The sequence below is a fragment of the Eublepharis macularius genome, chromosome 1, assembly GCF_028583425.1.
Source record: "Eublepharis macularius isolate TG4126 chromosome 1, MPM_Emac_v1.0, whole genome shotgun sequence".
Taxonomy (NCBI): Eukaryota; Metazoa; Chordata; class Lepidosauria; order Squamata; family Eublepharidae; genus Eublepharis; species Eublepharis macularius.
Window position 1 is genome coordinate 130,241,752 of NC_072790.1, and position 17,515 is coordinate 130,259,266.

Consider the following 17,515-nt stretch of genomic DNA (forward strand, 5'->3'; position numbering starts at 1 on the left):
CCCTACTCTGCCATGGAAGCTTGCTGGGCAAGTTACATACCCTCAGCATAAATCTACCTCACAGGATTCTTGTAAGGATAAAGTGGAGACTGATATAAGCCACTATGTGTCCCCACTGGGGACAGATGAAATTAAATAAACAGAAATAAATACTTAATAAGAAAACAGTGTCAGAACTACACATCAAATGCAAAGTGCCACCTAAAATAAAACAGTTGTCTGGCCAACAAAGATGCGGTGGAGCAGGCATTCCTGTGGAGGGAGTGTCATAATTTGAGCGATACGGCTGAGACTGTGTCCTGAACAACCACCATTATACCTCAAATGATGAAGGAATAGAGACTTCTAGGAAGAGCTTAAAGAATGAGGAGTCCTTTATGTTTCTTGGACCCAAAATATTTACAGCTGCAAAGGTCAACACCACCACTTTGATTTGCACCCAGAAAAGAACTGGGTTTCAGGGAAGATATTTCAAAAACTGAAATTATATGTTCCACTGAGGCTCACGTAAGTTAACACTCCACAGTCACATTTTGAGCCAGATGTAATTTTTGAGCACTCTTCAAAGGCAGCCCCCTTTACTGACATGACATCCAAACTGAATGTCAGTAAAGCAAGAATTACCATAGCTAGGTCCTTTTGGTCCAGGAATGGATGTAACTGGCAAACCAGCTTGAGCTCGTAAAAGGCACTTGGCCACCACCACCACCTGAGGAGCAGTGCCAGATCCAAGACCAACATTGATGGATTTTGAAAGATGATGAACAAATACTTTCCAACCATTATAGGCTACTCTATATTGCACTGAAGACTAGTAATACACTGTCAAACTTCAGTGCAAGCAGCACTTTAAACCTGTGTGATGTCACATGATATTATAAGCAGCTCTTATGATGCAAACATGTCTGGAAAAGGTATGTAATTAGAGATACTATAATATGAATAGAAGTTAGCTATGGCAGAAAGTGTGGCAAAAGTCATACTTGTGACTTGAAACTGGTATCAGCTTTTCCCTAATGAATCACAAGGTACAGTTCACAAACAAGTATTATTCTGGTAAAAGAAGTCTATCTGTCAGCACTTTTGCCTCTTAGCATTCTTCATCTAGTCTGCCCTAGAATATGAAGATTTTAACTGGAAGCTCCTAGAAATGAAGAATAAATTGTGCCATCATGCCAACAGAATGACACTGGATATTTCCCAACCTATCTTGTTAAACCTTGTGTTTTGTATTGTTGTATTTATTTTTACGAAATTCATAAATTTGTTTTCTTAATTTTGTTACTCCAACTGCTCATTATCCTAGTGCCAAGATAATTCCTCAGTATTTTCATTAAATAATTAAAATGAAATAAATGTAACTGAGTATTGATATCTATTTAAAGTAACATTCACTACAGAAAGCAATTATTCCCGTTTATTTTGCCAGTCCATTGGCAGTGGAATGTGAGTGGTCCACATTCAATCTGATGGATCATTTGACTGGATCTTGACTTTGTCTCTACTTTGCAATATGCAATGTAGCACAACTTGGTTTTGGAATGCTGAGCTACAATAAATATTTTGGTCTTTAAGGTGCCACAAAGCTTTTCTGTTTTGACAGCAATGGACTAACAGATTGGAGTATGTTACTATGTTACTGACTATAAACGTTTGGATTATTTTTATAATGGACCAGTATGTCCATAGCATTTTATCTATCTGTTATGTACAATATTACAAATAAAATTTTTGACCTGAAAATTAAGTATTTTTTTGAATCTTCCTTTCAACTGCTGGCACCTTTGGTTTATCACATTCTCCAGTAATATTAGTCTCTGTAGCAAGCAATCCAATATATCTTCTATAACATTTTTGTTATCAGCATTCTCAGGAAACATTTGAGAAAATAAATGCTTGTTTTCATCCATTTTTTCTGCCATTTCCTTGATATCTTTAGCAAGGTTCTGAAAAATATGCAAACAGAACTTTAAATTAGATACTAAAAAAAACAGTAAATCAAATAACAATGATAGCAATAGTAATAATTAGCAGTAGCCATAGTCCAGCGTCATCTTGTTTCACAAAATTTATTTCACACTTGAATTGAAATCATGGTAGCAAAATGTAATGTTCTTAGCCCTATAGAGCAGGTATCATACCATGATGCTAAACACATCGACAGGGATACCAGTGGCTCTTGGTACATAATTGTATTTTTACTTTGAGCCAAAATTTAGTTTCTAAACAGACACAAAGGCATGAAAATATATACACTCCTGGTAACATCATAAGGTGTGCCATGGTATTCTAAGCGGTCTGAGTGTTTGGAAGCAAGCTTGTGATTAAAAGGACTATTTCTCAATGTATTCACAAATAGCTAGGTTTGGGTTTGTCCAAGCTACAATCCATGGAAAACTGGGGAGCTTACTGATCACTAGACTTACCTGAGAGTAAAATAACAAAACAAACTATTCTTCAGTGTAAAAATTCCATACTATTCTATTTATTAAAACATTTTACCGTGGCTTTGTTCTTGGCTCAAGGCAGCTTACTATAATAATTAAATATTACAAATTAAAATAAAAAATGAAATAACCCCCAAACACCTCCCTCCCCCCAACAAAAAGATGCTTGCTACTCATAGCCCATCAAAAGCCCTGACAAACAAACAAGGCTTAAACGCCTCCTAAAAATCTCCAACAAAGGAAGCCCATTCCAAAGAGTGGGAGCTATGATGGAAAAGGCCCAGGCTTTGGTTGATGACAGGCACCAAGTGTGGGAACAGCCAGAAAGTGCAGCCTGAAGACCATAGCTGGCACACATGAACATGTGGAAGGAGATAGTCATTCAGAAAAACTGTTACAGACTAGATCAGATGAGTATTCGTGTTAGTCTGTCTGTAGCAGTGGAAAAGAGCAAGAATCCAGTAGCACCTATAAGACTAACAAAATTAGTGGTAGGGTATGAGTTTCGTGATCCATAGGTCATTTCTTCAGATACGGTATCTGAAGAAGTGAGCTGTGGCTCACAAAAGCTCATACCCTACCACTAGTCATTGGCAATCTTAAATAGGAAGCAGAAGCACCTTCACTTACATCATGCTATGCTGGCAGTTCTGACCTTCCTTTCCACAGGCCTGATTTGTCTAGGGAACCCTATTTGGGTATGGATTAATGCATGGTTTTGAAACTGGGGCAAACTGCCTAATTCATTCTGGGAATGAAAAGAGCACCATTATATTTTTCTTTCTACAAAAGGGAATGCAGCTAATCGCTTAAATGGGAGCAAGTAAAGGTGTGTACACAGACAGCATTGCCTGGAGGCCTGACATGTACTCAGTTTTTTGGAACACTTTTGTTCTCTATCCCAATAGATTTTTCCAGCTGCAGTTCATTTAGTCAATGGGGCCCACTGAGAACTGAAACAGCCACAACCTTCACCTCTTCATCAGGGCTTTTTTCCCACCTAGAACGCAGTGGAATGGCATTCCAGCAGCTCTAAAAACACTCATGTGACTGTGCCCTTTGGTTTCCACCAGGCGTTGCTTCAGCTGACAGGCGGAGAAGCCCTGTCTGTCATCTGAAGCAAGTTTAAAGCCCCCTTCCCGTGCTGCTAGCTTGTGAGTGGCATGGAAACGGGTGTTTCCCACCTGGGCTTGCTTCTTTCCAGCCAATGGGAAGGGGAAGAGGGGGTTCTACCTATTGCTGGCTGCTGTCAACTCCCCCCCCCCACGTGGCTGGCCACTATTTCTGGCCAATGCAAGCGGGAGGAGGGGGTCCCTCCTCCCCCTCCTATGGCTGGAAAGAGACAGCATGGGGAGTTTGCAAGCAGCCAGCTTCAAATGCCCACCACTCAGCCTCCCCCCCCAATAAAAAATAATAGCTGTAAAAGCCTGGTTGGACTGTCTTTGCCTCAGGTAGAGTTGCCAGCTCTGGGTGGGGAAATTCCTGGAAATTTAGGGGTGAAGCCAGGGGAGGGCAGGGTTTGGGGAGAAGAGGGACCTCAATGGGAGGCAACTCTACGGGAGGTGTGGCAGCATCGCTTCTCTGTCTTCCCCCACAAGGTCCTCTTCTCCATGGGGGTGATTCCCGAAGGGTAGCTTTGTTGGATCTGCAGCAGCAGCAGCAACAAAAAAACAGGAATATAACCACACCTTTAAAACTAACAGAGCTTATTCCCATGCATCTGATGGAGTGAGCTCTGACTCATCCAAAGAAGCTACCCATCGGGAATCACCCCCATGGAAAGGAGCACCTTGTGGGGGAAGACAGAGAAGCAACATTGCCTCCTGTAGAGTTGCCAATCTCCAGCTGAGCATTTATTGGAGTTGACCTGTCGCACAGAAGGCAAAAATGTTTTCTTGTCAGTAGAATCCTTCTTCCACTCTGGTTAATAAGGGTTAGAGAGCCCTATTGCAAGGGCAGTATCTCTCTTGTTTTGACTTTGTACTGAAGGATTTAGCTTGGATAAACACTCTCTCAGGAAGACACCCAAGATTCCTGTGTGGCACCACACATGTAACATGGTTATATTACAGACAGAGTTTACTATCTTGTCAATCAGGCCTGTATTGGTGCCATGTCTCCTGAATTTGATCCCAAAGAATTGTTTGTATCTAGTTTTGTATAACAATTTTATCTCTTTTTTGTAAACAATTAACTTTGGAAAGTATATAAGATTCTCTGCTATGGCTGATCTTTATGCATGTGTCGGAACATGGCACTGCATCTGGATTTTATTGTAAATAAAGCTCATTAATTCTTTATGGATCACAGGTTTTTGGTGTCTTGATTAAACATGGGTGATGGCTATTGGGAAATATAATCTGAATGCAGAGTACCTTTAAGAAATTTTTCCTTAACATATATGGCAGAATGCTTTTGTTCTCCTGACATGCCCCTGGACCCCTCCACTCCCTATTTCCTGCTGCTTGCTCTCTCTCTCTCTCTTCTTTTCAACCTCCCCCCTAAATTTCCTCTTAGACAGGCTTGTTTGTAATGAGAATGGATGGTCCTCAGCAAGTGTGTATAAAGACATTCTTGATTGCTACTCCCCAAATGAGGGTAATAAGATAGAGATAAGAGCTGGTATGATGCCACGTGTCAGAATAATAGGATCTAAGAGACAAGGGTTCAAGTCCCCACTCTGCCATGAAGCATGCTGGGCCAGTCACACTCTGATTAACCTCCTTCACAAAGTTGTTAGGGTAAAAAAGGGTAGGGGAGCATGCTGTCCTGAGCTTTTGAGAGGAAGGGAGAGATTTGAAGTGTATGTGTACTAGGTAGACTCTTTTTAATGGGGCTGCATAATGCAGTAGCTGAGAATAAACTGAGCTGGGAAGCCCTCAGTTCAAATTTAACTTCTGCCACAGACTCCCTAGAAGGTCTTAGGTGATCTCTCTGCCCCCAATCTGCAATGCAGAGCTTTTGTAGGCATTACCGAGATAACAGCCTGTATTCCATTAAGTAGAGCTTGAAACCTTCCTCCTATTTAAGCAGTTCTTTCTCCAGTGGAAGAGCCACTTACGCTGAAGGAAGGCTCTTCCAGCCTATGTTAGGTTATTGTTGAACTTCCCTTGACAGTGTTTGATCCAACAAAGTATGTTAAAGCATGGTTGCTTCAAGGTCATCATTCAGTGGTAGACACCAAAAGCAAGACCTGAAAAAGAACTGAGGAAGTTCGTGACATGTCTAAAGTTTGGAAGCTGCTTTAAAGTTGATGCAAGTCCACAGTGCGTGAAAATAATATTATTTCAAAGAATCCCATGTTTCTCCCTCATTTCCCTCTTGAGAGTTCCACCACCTCTTTCCCCAGAAAAAAGCCCTGAGCTGCACAGTTTTCATTTCTTGGTTTGACATTAGGATATTGAAATAATTCTTCCAAGTTGATTCTCCATGTTAAATTGTCAAGAGAGAAACCACTGAAATACTGTTTTCAGATTTTGTAATGGCAGAATGCTGTAAATATAATATGCCTCAAACTACAGAACTGTTCCTGGAGCTCCATAATTGGTAGACAACCCAGGCGTACAGTGATTTCAGCAGGGGGCAGCTCCTGAATTCCAGAATTATTTCAAGATTTGGATGTCATCCAATGTTCCCTCTAAGCTTTGCAGTGTTGTGAGCTAAAAATCTACTTTGTGAGCCGAAACAACTTTCATTAGTCTTGAGTGCACCTCCTTTTTAAAAAAAACTACAAATTATTTTTATTACAATCAAAATAATTTAACAATAAAAGCCATTAGGTGAAAGGGCCACAAAAATCAGAGTATACTTCTGTATAAAAATGGATATGGTCATGCTGATTAAAAAGGGGTAGTTGTATTAGTCTGTTGCTACAAAATAAAGCAGACATGCAATGGCACCTTAAAGACTAGCACATTTATTTCAAGATGAGCTTTTGTGAGTCAGTGCTTACTTCTTCAGCCTCCTGCGCCAAGGCCAAGTTAAATGACGCCTTCACCATGGTGGTGGCTGAGGCGCTACCTCCTCTCCTCCGCTCTCTGGGGCTGAGGGGATCCTAGCGATTTCAGGCTGCATGGGTCAGGCCAGACCCGATCACTCAGCTCTGCTCTGTTCCCCAGCTAGAGAGCCAGCAGTGGCTGGAGGTGCTCTCTGGCACCACCCTGGGGGAGAAACAAGCCACAGCCAGGAAGGGAGGAGAGAAGTGGGATGAGGCTCCATCCCTGCTCCATCCCTATAGGGCCCACCTGCAGATGCTGGCTGAGTGGGAGGGTGGGGCCGCCTGAGGGTTAGTATCTGTGAGCTACATCTGAGAAGCTGTGAGCAGAGGAGTCAGAATCTGTGAGTGATTGCTCACATGCTCACATTAACGGGAACACTGATGTCATCACAAGTGAGGTCTCTTTAGGTGTGATTTATACTTTGCATAATTTTTAATTCAGTGAACAAAGGGGGTAATACATTTTGCATCTTCTTTTAATATCACATCTGAATTTGCCATCATATTTTATACTAGGGGCTAGCCCCTGCTTGCTGTGCTTACAATATTATTTTATGGGGACCCTGCACCTGTGCACTCTGTGGCGTTTGGGCCCCCCATCCCATATTGGTAAGTATTTTCGATACATGTTGTTTGACAAAATAATTGTTCTTTAAAAGAAATTAATTAGAACACCAGAATTTAAACAGCCAGCCTTGTTCTCCATCTTCATAGCTGTAAGTTGAGGCTTCACTTCAGCTTGCAGAAAGGCTTTGATCTCAAGCAGAAGACTTTAAAACAGCCCCCTCATAGAGTTACAGTGGTTGACTAGTGTTAATTAAGGAAGTATCCAGTCACAGATAAAGAGTTATTTTTGAAATGTAGCTCAGAGAAGTTGTTAAACTGCCTTTGATTTGCAAAGGAGAGGATATTCTCCACTCTCTCTGTTTGTGCTGCTTCCACCTTTTGTTGCTGTGCTTGAAGATTCCAGGGCTTAACTTCTTCCTAAACAGAGTCTACAAGTAAAGAGTAACACATGGAATGTTTTCAGGGATTAAATGCACACAGAGATTTTCTGGAGATAACTAGGGCCAAGATATTTTGATTCACTTTATTTTTGTCATTGCAACTCTGATTGTCATCCAAAATGTAGAAGCGATGTTGAAATGCCTTGCTTTATTTTCTGATAAGTTACTCCTGTCATGGACAGACATATTTAATGTTTTATTATTATAGATATCCATATGTTTTAAATAATTTAAGAACCCACTTACCTCCTGATTACAGAGGCAAGCTTCAGTCACTTCAGAAACTGCACCTGTGGCAACAAATAAATGTTCTTCAACACTATCTAGCCAGGAAGAGGCAGCTGAAACACCACTGTACAGCTTCTGTTCAATCTGCAGGCTCTCTTTTGCTGCTCCTCCAGCCTAAACAAAAGCATGCAAAATGAGAGAGGCAAGATGTCAGTGCAGTTATATATTTGTAGACAGATGATTTATATCTTATCTTTGTAAAGGTCCATAAGGATAATAAAAATATAAGGAGCCCTGTGGGATCAGACCAGTGGTCCATCTTGTCTCACACAGTGGCCAACCAGTTATTGTGGAGGGCCAACAACAGGGCACAGAGGTCAAGGCCTTCCCCTGATGTTGCCTCCTGGCACTGGTATTCAGAGGTTTACTGCCTTTAAACAAGGAGGCTCCCTCTAGTCACTATGGCTAGTAGTCATTGATAGACCTATCCACCATGGTAAAGACTCTGCCTTCAAGTGTTCACTATGCAAAGATACATCACATGAAGTTAAACACAAATAAGCTTAACAAAATATTCTACCTGGCATGATACATCTTCAAAAGCTTCATTCAAACCAACCCATAAAGATACAGCTGATGGCTTATCTTGCTCTTGTTTTCCTCCTTTGAACAGCATCATGCCAGAAACAAGTCTGTTTGGTCTACTGTAAAGCTGTTAGGGGAAAAAATATTAGAGTATGCTATACATTCTAAAATGTAAACAGAAATAAATATGTTTATTCTCTTTGTGCAATTAGTACAGTTGTGGCTTACTCTGCATTTTTTTTTATTCTTAATTACATTCTGAGTAAAAGACATCACTGTATTGCACTGCTGGCAATTTCATTTTCACATAGAGAGCACCCATTACAATACTTACCGGCTGCTCCTGCTCTTGTTCCAGAGCATTTTGCAGCAATTTTTGCTTAATACTGAATTCTTGATAAAGACTTTCCCACTTCATTTTCATTTGATCTTCAGCTGATGGTTTCTCTCCTTCTAAGCTCAGCTCTTGTGTTAACATATCTGGCTTCTTGCTGTCATGGAAAATACAAAACTGTAATGGGACATTCATTATTCCACCCAGTCAACATAACTAATTCTCAACATGGTTAAATCTGTGGTTACTTAAATTCAGAGACTGGAGCCATGAACAGACAAGGCAGATCTTTCTATCAACCTGAAAAAGTCTAGATTTGCAGAAAAATCTGAAAACACAACGAGAAAAATGCCTTAGAGGTTACCCTCCTTCTTGCAAACAGAAGCAGCACCTGAAGCTTTAAGAAATGAATGCCCTCTCAATGACTATTTTGGGGGGCTGCTAGGCAATCACAGCAGTATTGCTAGCCTTCAATCTTTGTTTTCTGCCAGTAAAAGGCAGGGAGAGGGGGCAGATTCCGTTCCAAAGCTGTTTTTGCCAGGGCCAGCAGCAACCACTGTGTGAGAAAAGGGGGGCTAAATAAAGTAAATAAATAAGTCTAATTCTATGAGATTTAGGCAAATATGGATCACTGCCTATATGAATTCACTCGTCAAAAGGGCTGTTTACTCAGTGGTTACGCAATTCTTTTGATTTTCAGATTGGGAAGCTGTTCTGCTAAAGATGCAGAGGAGTTAGCCGTGTTAGTCTGTGGTAGCAAAATCAAAAAGAGTCCAGTAGCACCTTTAAGACTAACCAATTTTATTGTAGCATAAGCTTTCGAGAATCCAGTTCTCTTCATCAGATGCATGATACAGAGACTGGTCAAATACAGAGAGGAGGGAAAGAAGGGGAGGAGAGAGAAGAGGCAATTAGGGGGGGAAACCAAAACATTCCTTTGCTAGTATATGTAAACATCTCCTTTTTGTGTGTGTATCAGTTGGCTTCAAAGGAGTTTGCCCTGTTAGTTTGTAGCAGCCAAACAGCTAGACCATCCAATTCCAATGCAGTATGAGCCCTCAATAACCACAGCTCTCCCTGCCAGATGCATCTGACAAAGAGATCTGTGGTCCCCGAAAGCCCACGCCAGGTGCCACTGAGCTCCCCCAGACCCCGCCTCTGTAAAGGAAATCTGTTACCTGTGATAATGTGATAACCATTCATAGTCCCTATTCAGTCCCAGCTTGACAGAGTCAAATTTGCATATGAATTCCAGTTCAGCAGTCTCCCGTTGGATTTTGTTTTTGAAAGGTTTCTGTTGAACTACAGCGACCTTTAAGTCTTTGCTGGAATGTCCTGGTAGATTGAAGTGTTCTCCCACTGGTTTCTGGACGTTTCCATTTCTAATGTCAGATTTGTGTCCATTTATTCTTTTGTGCAGAGGTTGGCTGGTTTGTCCAATGTACAGAGCAGAAGGACATTGTTGGCACATGAGGGCATATATCAGATTGGAGGATGAGCAGCTGTAAGAGCCAGAGACAGTGTAGTTGATGCCATTGGGTCCTGTAATTGTATTCCCTGGGTAGATATAGGAGCAGAGCTGGCATCTGGGTCTGTTGCAGGGCCTGGTACCTGTGCTGGTGACTCTGCTGGCCGATTCATGGTTGTGAGTGAGAAGTTGTTTAAGGTTGGGGGGCTGTCTGTAGGCAAGGAAAGGTCTTCCACCCAGGGCTTCTGAGAGAGAGGTATCATTTTCCAGGATGGGTTGTAGCTCAGTGATGATACGTTGGATGGGTTTGAGCTGGGAGCTATAGGTGACAACCAGTGGTGTTCTGTTGTTAGTTCCTTTAGGTTTGTCCTGGAGCAGACTGTTTCTGGGTACTAGTCTGGCCCTGTTGATTTGTTTCTTCACTTCAACGGGAGACTGCTGAACTGGAATTCATATGCAAATTTGACTCTGTCAAGCTGGGACTGAATAGGGACTATGAATGGTTATCACATTATCACAGGTAACAGATTTCCTTTACAGAGGCGGGGTCTGGGGGAGCTCAGTGGCACCTGGCGTGGGCTTTCGGGGACCACAGATCTCTTTGTCAGATGCATCTGGCAGGGAGAGCTGTGGTTATCGAGGGCTCATACTGCATTGGAATTGGATGGTCTAGCTGTTTGGTTGCTACAAACTAACAGGGCAAACTCCTTTGAAGCCAACTGATACACTCACAAAAAGGAGATGTTTACATATACTAGCAAAGGAATGTTTTGGTTTCCCCCCCTAATTGTCTCTTCTCTCTCCTCCCCTTCTTTCCCTCCTCTCTGTATTTGACCAGTCTCTGTATCATGCATCTGATGAAGAGAACTTGATTCTCGAAAGCTTATGCTACAATAAAATTGGTTAGTCTTAAAGGTGCTACTGGACTCTTTGATTTTGTTCTGCTAAAGTGATACTCTGATCGCACTATGAAGACCCACAAAGCATTGCTTTTAATCCAAGGAATTCCTTTTAATCCAAGGAGTTTTTGCAGATGCTGTACAAGAAGGAAATACTGAGGGAGAGTGTGCCAGATTATGCCTATCCCTTGCAATTAGCCTTCTCCTGTTATCGAGGATGAGAATTTTAACAAAAATCTGTTTAGATGCAAAATAGGCTGTGAGCTCAAAGTGAGAAAAATTTTAATATATTCTCTTCACACTTTTTCAAATGTAAATTACTTTTTAGACTTTGTTTAAAGAAAGACACAAAGGAGTCAACTAGCTGAATCAACAATTGTGTGATGAAGAATGACAAAATATGGTATTTGTTTTTGCTTTTTATTAGTATATGTGTAATTGTAGTTTTTTTAGGTTTGTTTTTAATTATATAAAACTTTTTTATATAATTTATATAATTTTTTAATTATAATTATATAAATTATATAAAACTTTTATATAATAAAAAATAAAATTATAAGAAAAAAAGAATGACAAAATATGGGGAATTTAGCTATCTTCGTTGAACAAAAGCATTATCAAGCAGTACCTGGGACAAATGTTATCAAGAGAAGAATGCTGGATAAGGATTTCTTCTCCATGACTTGCCACCGATCGAAGTAGGTTCTTTTGCTCTGCCAGCTCTTTCTCCAGCTCCTAAAAGGAATCAAACACAATTGCTTTGGTGTATCTTGCTACATAAAAGGGTGTGTTTGAGATGACTCACCTTGATTCCACTGTGCAGGCAAGCTCTCATGCACCCTTAACAGGGATGAGAGGTAAGTCTTGGCAACAGGGCTTGCTGAGGAGGCCGGAGCAGGAGCGCACCATGCTGTCTACTCCCCTTGCTCCCGCCACCTCCCCGCCATGCGCCCCATGCCTGCCAGCCTCCTTATGCCTGACTTCAGTGGGGCCAGAATGGGCCTCTGCTGGGTGCAGGAGCCTGCTAGGGCATCTGGTGCCACCCCCTGGTGGCGCTCCCCACTATTAGGGCTGGAACGAGCCACTGCCAAGTACAGGAGCCCAGCAGTGTGCCGCCCTCCAGCAGCACTCCCTGCCTGCAGTGGCCCGATCAGCGCCAATGGGTCCAGAAAGGCCCACTGCCATTTGCAGGTGCCTGCCATGGTGCCTGCCCCCCATCGCAGCGCTGGGGAGGGGGCAATGCCTGGCCCATCTACCCTGCCCTTTCTAGAGCCTGTTGTATTTTTTCCCCACAACGGGTTTTGTTACTAGTCCATTATGATTTCTACACTGCATTTGAGGCAGACATGATGGCAATTAGAATGTGTAAATTGTGCAAACATGTGTAAATTTCATTCACATATGGCTACTGAGAATTTATGGGACCCACCACAAACATGAGTTAGGCCCTTTCTACTTGAAAATGATCAGCCAATTTCTCCCAATACCCCCTTCTTTGTGACCTTAGAAGCCCAAAGGGTTAACCCTAAACTGGCCTTCAGCATAGCATTCTTGTCCCTTAGACAATCTCAATAAGACCTCTAAGAAATGTATATTGTATAAGCTGCATTCTATTTGCCACCTTTTGCATCTGACATGCCATTGCTATTCTGAAAATATGGTGATTTGTCCAGACCAATCACACCTGCTGACTCTTTGCAGTACTTTACGTTCAAGTGTTCTGCTGCTCCCCTAGGACTCTGATCCTCAGGCTACTCCCAGCAGACATAGGAGCAACGTGTAAAGAAAACAGGAGACTGGGATTTTTGATGGTAAGGCATCAGACAGCCTCATGTGGATATGAATTGTGTGGCTGACTCATACCATGCTCAGCAGAGTAACAGAGCTTCAGATGCAGGGATAGGGTATAGTCTATGCAGCATACTCATTTCATATAACAGCAGCTCCACTGTAGAATTTGGGCTACAGGACTGTAACAGGATTTTGTGTACCTCTGTAGCAAGGGAATTTTAGAACTTGAAGCAGAAATATGGGGTGATTCCTTTTTGTTTCCTCAAAAAGGGAACTTTATGGGAAAAGTCTGCTTTCTTCCCCCCACCCCCGCCAATATATATTTTATTAGTTTTCATTACAACTTAAACTAATAACAGATTACTCAAGCTTTTACATACTTAATACATGTAAATAAATCAAATGTTATTATTATTATTAAATACCATACATTTCAGTCCATCTCTTCTATTCCATCATAATTGTATATTCCTTTCACTGCTATCCTCCTATTATTGCTGTAGGTCTACTTTGTTTAGTTCTAATACTCATTTTCCTTTCTCATTCTATCAGTTTGTGTCCTGCTAAATCATATTTAAGTTCTTATTTTGTATTTTTGTTCCATCTATCTATAGAGCGGAGTCCATCTTCATTTCCAGTTACGTCTTTTTTATTTTTTCCTTTTATTTATTCTGTTAGCGTATCCAGTTCTGTCAATATATTTTATTAATTTTAATTCCAGCTTAATCTAGTACCTGGTCGATCAAATCTTACATAGTTAATACATATTTATTAGCTGTAATTCCAGCTTAATCCAGCATCTGATCGATCAGTTCTTACATAATTAATACATATTTATGCAGTATATTTCAGTCCATCTCTACCATTCAATCACCTTTAATTACTATCAACCTATTGTTACTATAAAGCCTACTTTATTTAGTTCTAGTACTTCTTTCCTTTTCTTGTTATTTTGGTTTCTATCTTACTTAAATATATTTAACTTCTTATTTTATATTTCCATTCAATCCATCTGTCAGGTGTGTGTGGGGGGGTCCACCTTCATTTCCAATTGTGCCTATTTTTTCTTTTTAAGTAATTGCATCATCATTCAATAATGAGGAGAGGAAGTAATATTCTCTTCTTTTCTGCCTCATACTCCAGGGTGTCTCCTTGAATATCTTCACCTCATTCCCTTTTGTATTTGCAATTTTATCTCTCATTTCCCTTGATGTTATTTCTCTTATCCTTCTCTTTGTAAATCTCACATGTACCCCTCTTGGCAGTTTAATCTTCCTTTTAGAGTTTGGGTTCACTCTATAGGGAATGTCTGTTTCTTTTGGAAGTTCTCCATTTCCCCTATTCAATATTGGTGCAGTCACCTCAAACGGTATGTCCCTCAATACTCCCTCTTTATTTCCAGTTATATTTTGTTTCATTATGACTTCTTCTAAAGTTCTCTGTCTAATTCCACCTTTTCATTTATTGTATCCATTCTTTCATCTACTTTGGGGATTAAGCATGCTAAATTGGGCTTATCTTGCCTGTTTTCTTTTAATTGTTCCTGGGATTCATCCACGGAAAAGTCTGCTTTCATGGAAAACAAGAAAGCATAACAAGGCACACAGTAAAATTAAAACTACAGACTATGACCTAATCATGAACATACTCCCACGTAAATAAAAATTAATTTAAACCAGTTGCTCTAAAATACACTTAAACTGGATCAGAAAGTGCACTGATATAGCATACTCACCTTCTGTCTCTGCTGGCTGTTTTGCTGTTGCTGTGAACGGGTTGTCCGTGCCTGTGCCAACCATTCTTGGACACTAGGACTTTGGGAGGTGATTGAATCGGATTCACACTCTTCCTTTTCCTGCAGAGTTCCCTGCTTTGAATTTTAAAAAGGGAAATTACAAGAGGAATATGAACTTAGAGAGCTGGATCTGCCAGTCTGAGGTTTATAGCCTTTCACATTCATATCAGATGTAGACTAAGACCTGATTTAAATGAAATTTTAGACAAGTGAAAAAAATGACACGGCATTCCACATCACCAGCACCTCTTTTAACCTTGTGAGAGCCAGGGTAGTAATATGATGGACTAGGTAGTGATGTGATGGACTAGGATGTGGGCAAACCAGTTTCAATTCCCCATTCTGCAATGGAAGCTTTCTGGGTGACCTTAGGCCAGTCATTAACTCTCAGCCTAACCTACCTCATACGATTGTTGTGAGGAAAAAATGAAGGAGAGAACTACTTAAGCTGATTTTGGTCCCCATTGGGGAGAAAGGAGGGGTATAAATGAAGTAAAATAAAATAAAAATAAAAACCTCCCAGTTGCAATACATACAACTTTAGAATGACAGCATCTGCTTGAGCCACATACTGTGGTAGGCTAACACTACCTGCAAAAACAGTGTCCCAATTTAAATGAGATGCTGCCTACATGGGTGCACATCTGAGCCAAGGACCATATTTAAATCAACCCCGGTTATTATAAATTATTACTACTATGAGTTTCAAGGATGGCTGCTCTAAGAAACTATAATGTAAAGTGATTTCCTATAACTTCTATGATCCTCCTTCAACAGAAAGGCAATATCCTCATTATGTAAGGATGGCATATGGTCCTACAAAGGCCAGATCCTTGCTAGTGTAATCTCTGCAAAGAAAATAAAGAGGTATATGACAGCCCTGGAATTCAGGAAACATCCAAATCTTTCTGCTCAATCCCTGGTAATAAATACCCAGTTCAGCAAGGAGCAAGAAATGGTCCTGTGGCTCACTGAAAACTATTGATGGTGTCAATCTGCCTGGCGCATAAAGTTGTTTAGAAAGTTAGTAGGTATGTAAACTTGGCTGCAAATTATTTTTCCACTGAATCAAAAGGCAAAGAAAATGCAACAGACAGCAGTAGAAGAATCCAAAAGTTCTGCATAGCATAGGGGAACTCAAGTAGTAATCTGAGTTGGCATGAACCATACTTGCTAGAAGGCTCAAGAAGAACAACTGAGAAAATGATTCCCTCTCCTTGTTAAATTCTCACGAGTGAGATCTGCTGGAGCCATGTTCTGTGAACAAAGCAACTGTACACTGTAATCTCCCTTTCAGTCGCAGCTCCTTTCTAATCACACACAGCGTATCTGCCATTTTCAGAGAACATATGCACACCTTACCAATTGAATGGCCTCCACATTACAGGCACAATTTCCTTAAAATTAACATGCAAGTATGCAGACCAACTGAAAAAATAACTAAACTGAGTTGTTTGACTGCTCTGACAGGAAGTACTGGCACTAAGGGTGTTCAACAAATGCACAGGAAGGTTTCAGTACCTGTCAGTCTCTACAGGCGATCTTTTCAGTGTGTTATCTGAGTGAAAAACAAGTGTTTTGGGTGTAAACGCACAACACCTCCACAAACAAAACTGTACATTATTACAGCTGGATCAGAGCAATAGTCTTGCTACACAGGCAATGAAGAATGTCAGCTCAGTGAATTGAGGAACAGCTTCCCGGCCCAACTGCATAGCAATTAGAATCTACTTACTCTTCTCTTCAGAATTTTATCTGCCATTAGTGACATGGTCACTTAATCAAATCTGACTGATGTGTGGTACAGCAATGCCACTTTGTCCACTATGTGATTCCCTGACTAGCTTTGGTTGAAAAATGGTGCTGATGCTGAAGTAGCATTGAGATGAGGGAAACAGCAGAGCACATTTGAAAAATAAGCATTAAATAGTGGGAAAGTAAGGTTTGTTCCCCCCTGCTTGGATACACACCTTAACACAGTGAGGGGGTTTGAGTGTGTCAGTGAAGCTGAGAGCAACACCGTCAGGAGCACAGGCTTGGTCAAGAGTCTAAACTTCTGGAAGAGTCACTCAAGGTGGAACAGTCAAAGCTGAGACACCAGACTAAGATGTATCCACCCCCTTCAGGAATCAACTGTCACATCAGCAGAAGAGGACTGAATGTTTCAATGATGATGGGAGCGGAGGAATTCTTGAGGGTTAGCTACTGGGCAGCAACAGTAGTGGAAGGTGACACTGGTGGAGGATCTTTCACAGACAATGGAAGTGTCACTACAACTAACCCTGGTTAGTACTGCGAAGCGGAAGAAGGCAATGGTAAACCACTTCTGCTAATCTCTTACCTTGAAAACCCTATGATGAGACAATCCAAAATGAAAAAAGATATAGTGCTGGAAGACAGGACCCCCAGGTTGGATGGCACTCAATTGGCTACTGGGGAAGAGGTGAGGACAAGTACGAATAGCACTATTCTTAACGGTAGGACTGGATTAAAGCTGAAAGGATGTCCAGTTGCAGACATGAATAGATGCAAAAGGAACGTCCAAAGCTGTGTGACACACATAATAGGAACATGGAATGTGAGAAATATGAAAAGCTAGAAATTGTAAAACAAGAAATGGAACATTTAAACATTGCAGTCCTGGGTGTGAGTGAACTAATGTGGACAGACTCAAGATATTTTCAGAAAATCACATAGTGTTTTACTGTGGATATGAACTCAAAAGAAACAGTGTTGCTTTAATAGTGAGGTGGGGCATAGCACAAGCAGTTAAGAGCTACAATGCAAAGTCTGACCGAGTAATATCAATCAGACTTCAGGGAAAGCCTGTTAACATAACCATCATTCAAGTTGATGCTCCAACTACGGTTGCTGAGGAGGAAGAAATAGAAAACTTTTACACAAGTGTCCAAGAAGAAATTGACTATACACCTAAACAAGATACGCTGATAATCATAGGCAACT

The 17,515-nt window shown here is 41.0% G+C and overlaps 1 protein-coding gene across 1 annotated transcript in view; it reads right to left on the bottom strand.

The window, feature by feature from the left end:
- Positions 1-17,515, bottom strand: part of SYNE1 (spectrin repeat containing nuclear envelope protein 1) — a 471,821-nt gene that overhangs the window by 168,000 nt on the left and 286,306 nt on the right. Inside the window, exons 94-99 of the mRNA XM_055002895.1 lie at positions 14,492-14,626; positions 11,594-11,700; positions 8,599-8,755; positions 8,260-8,391; positions 7,698-7,853; positions 1,737-1,946 (exon numbers count right to left, since the gene is read on the bottom strand). Of these exons, the coding sequence (XP_054858870.1) occupies positions 1,737-1,946; positions 7,698-7,853; positions 8,260-8,391; positions 8,599-8,755; positions 11,594-11,700; positions 14,492-14,626 (897 nt within the window). The remainder of the gene's footprint in view (positions 1-1,736; positions 1,947-7,697; positions 7,854-8,259; positions 8,392-8,598; positions 8,756-11,593; positions 11,701-14,491; positions 14,627-17,515) is intronic.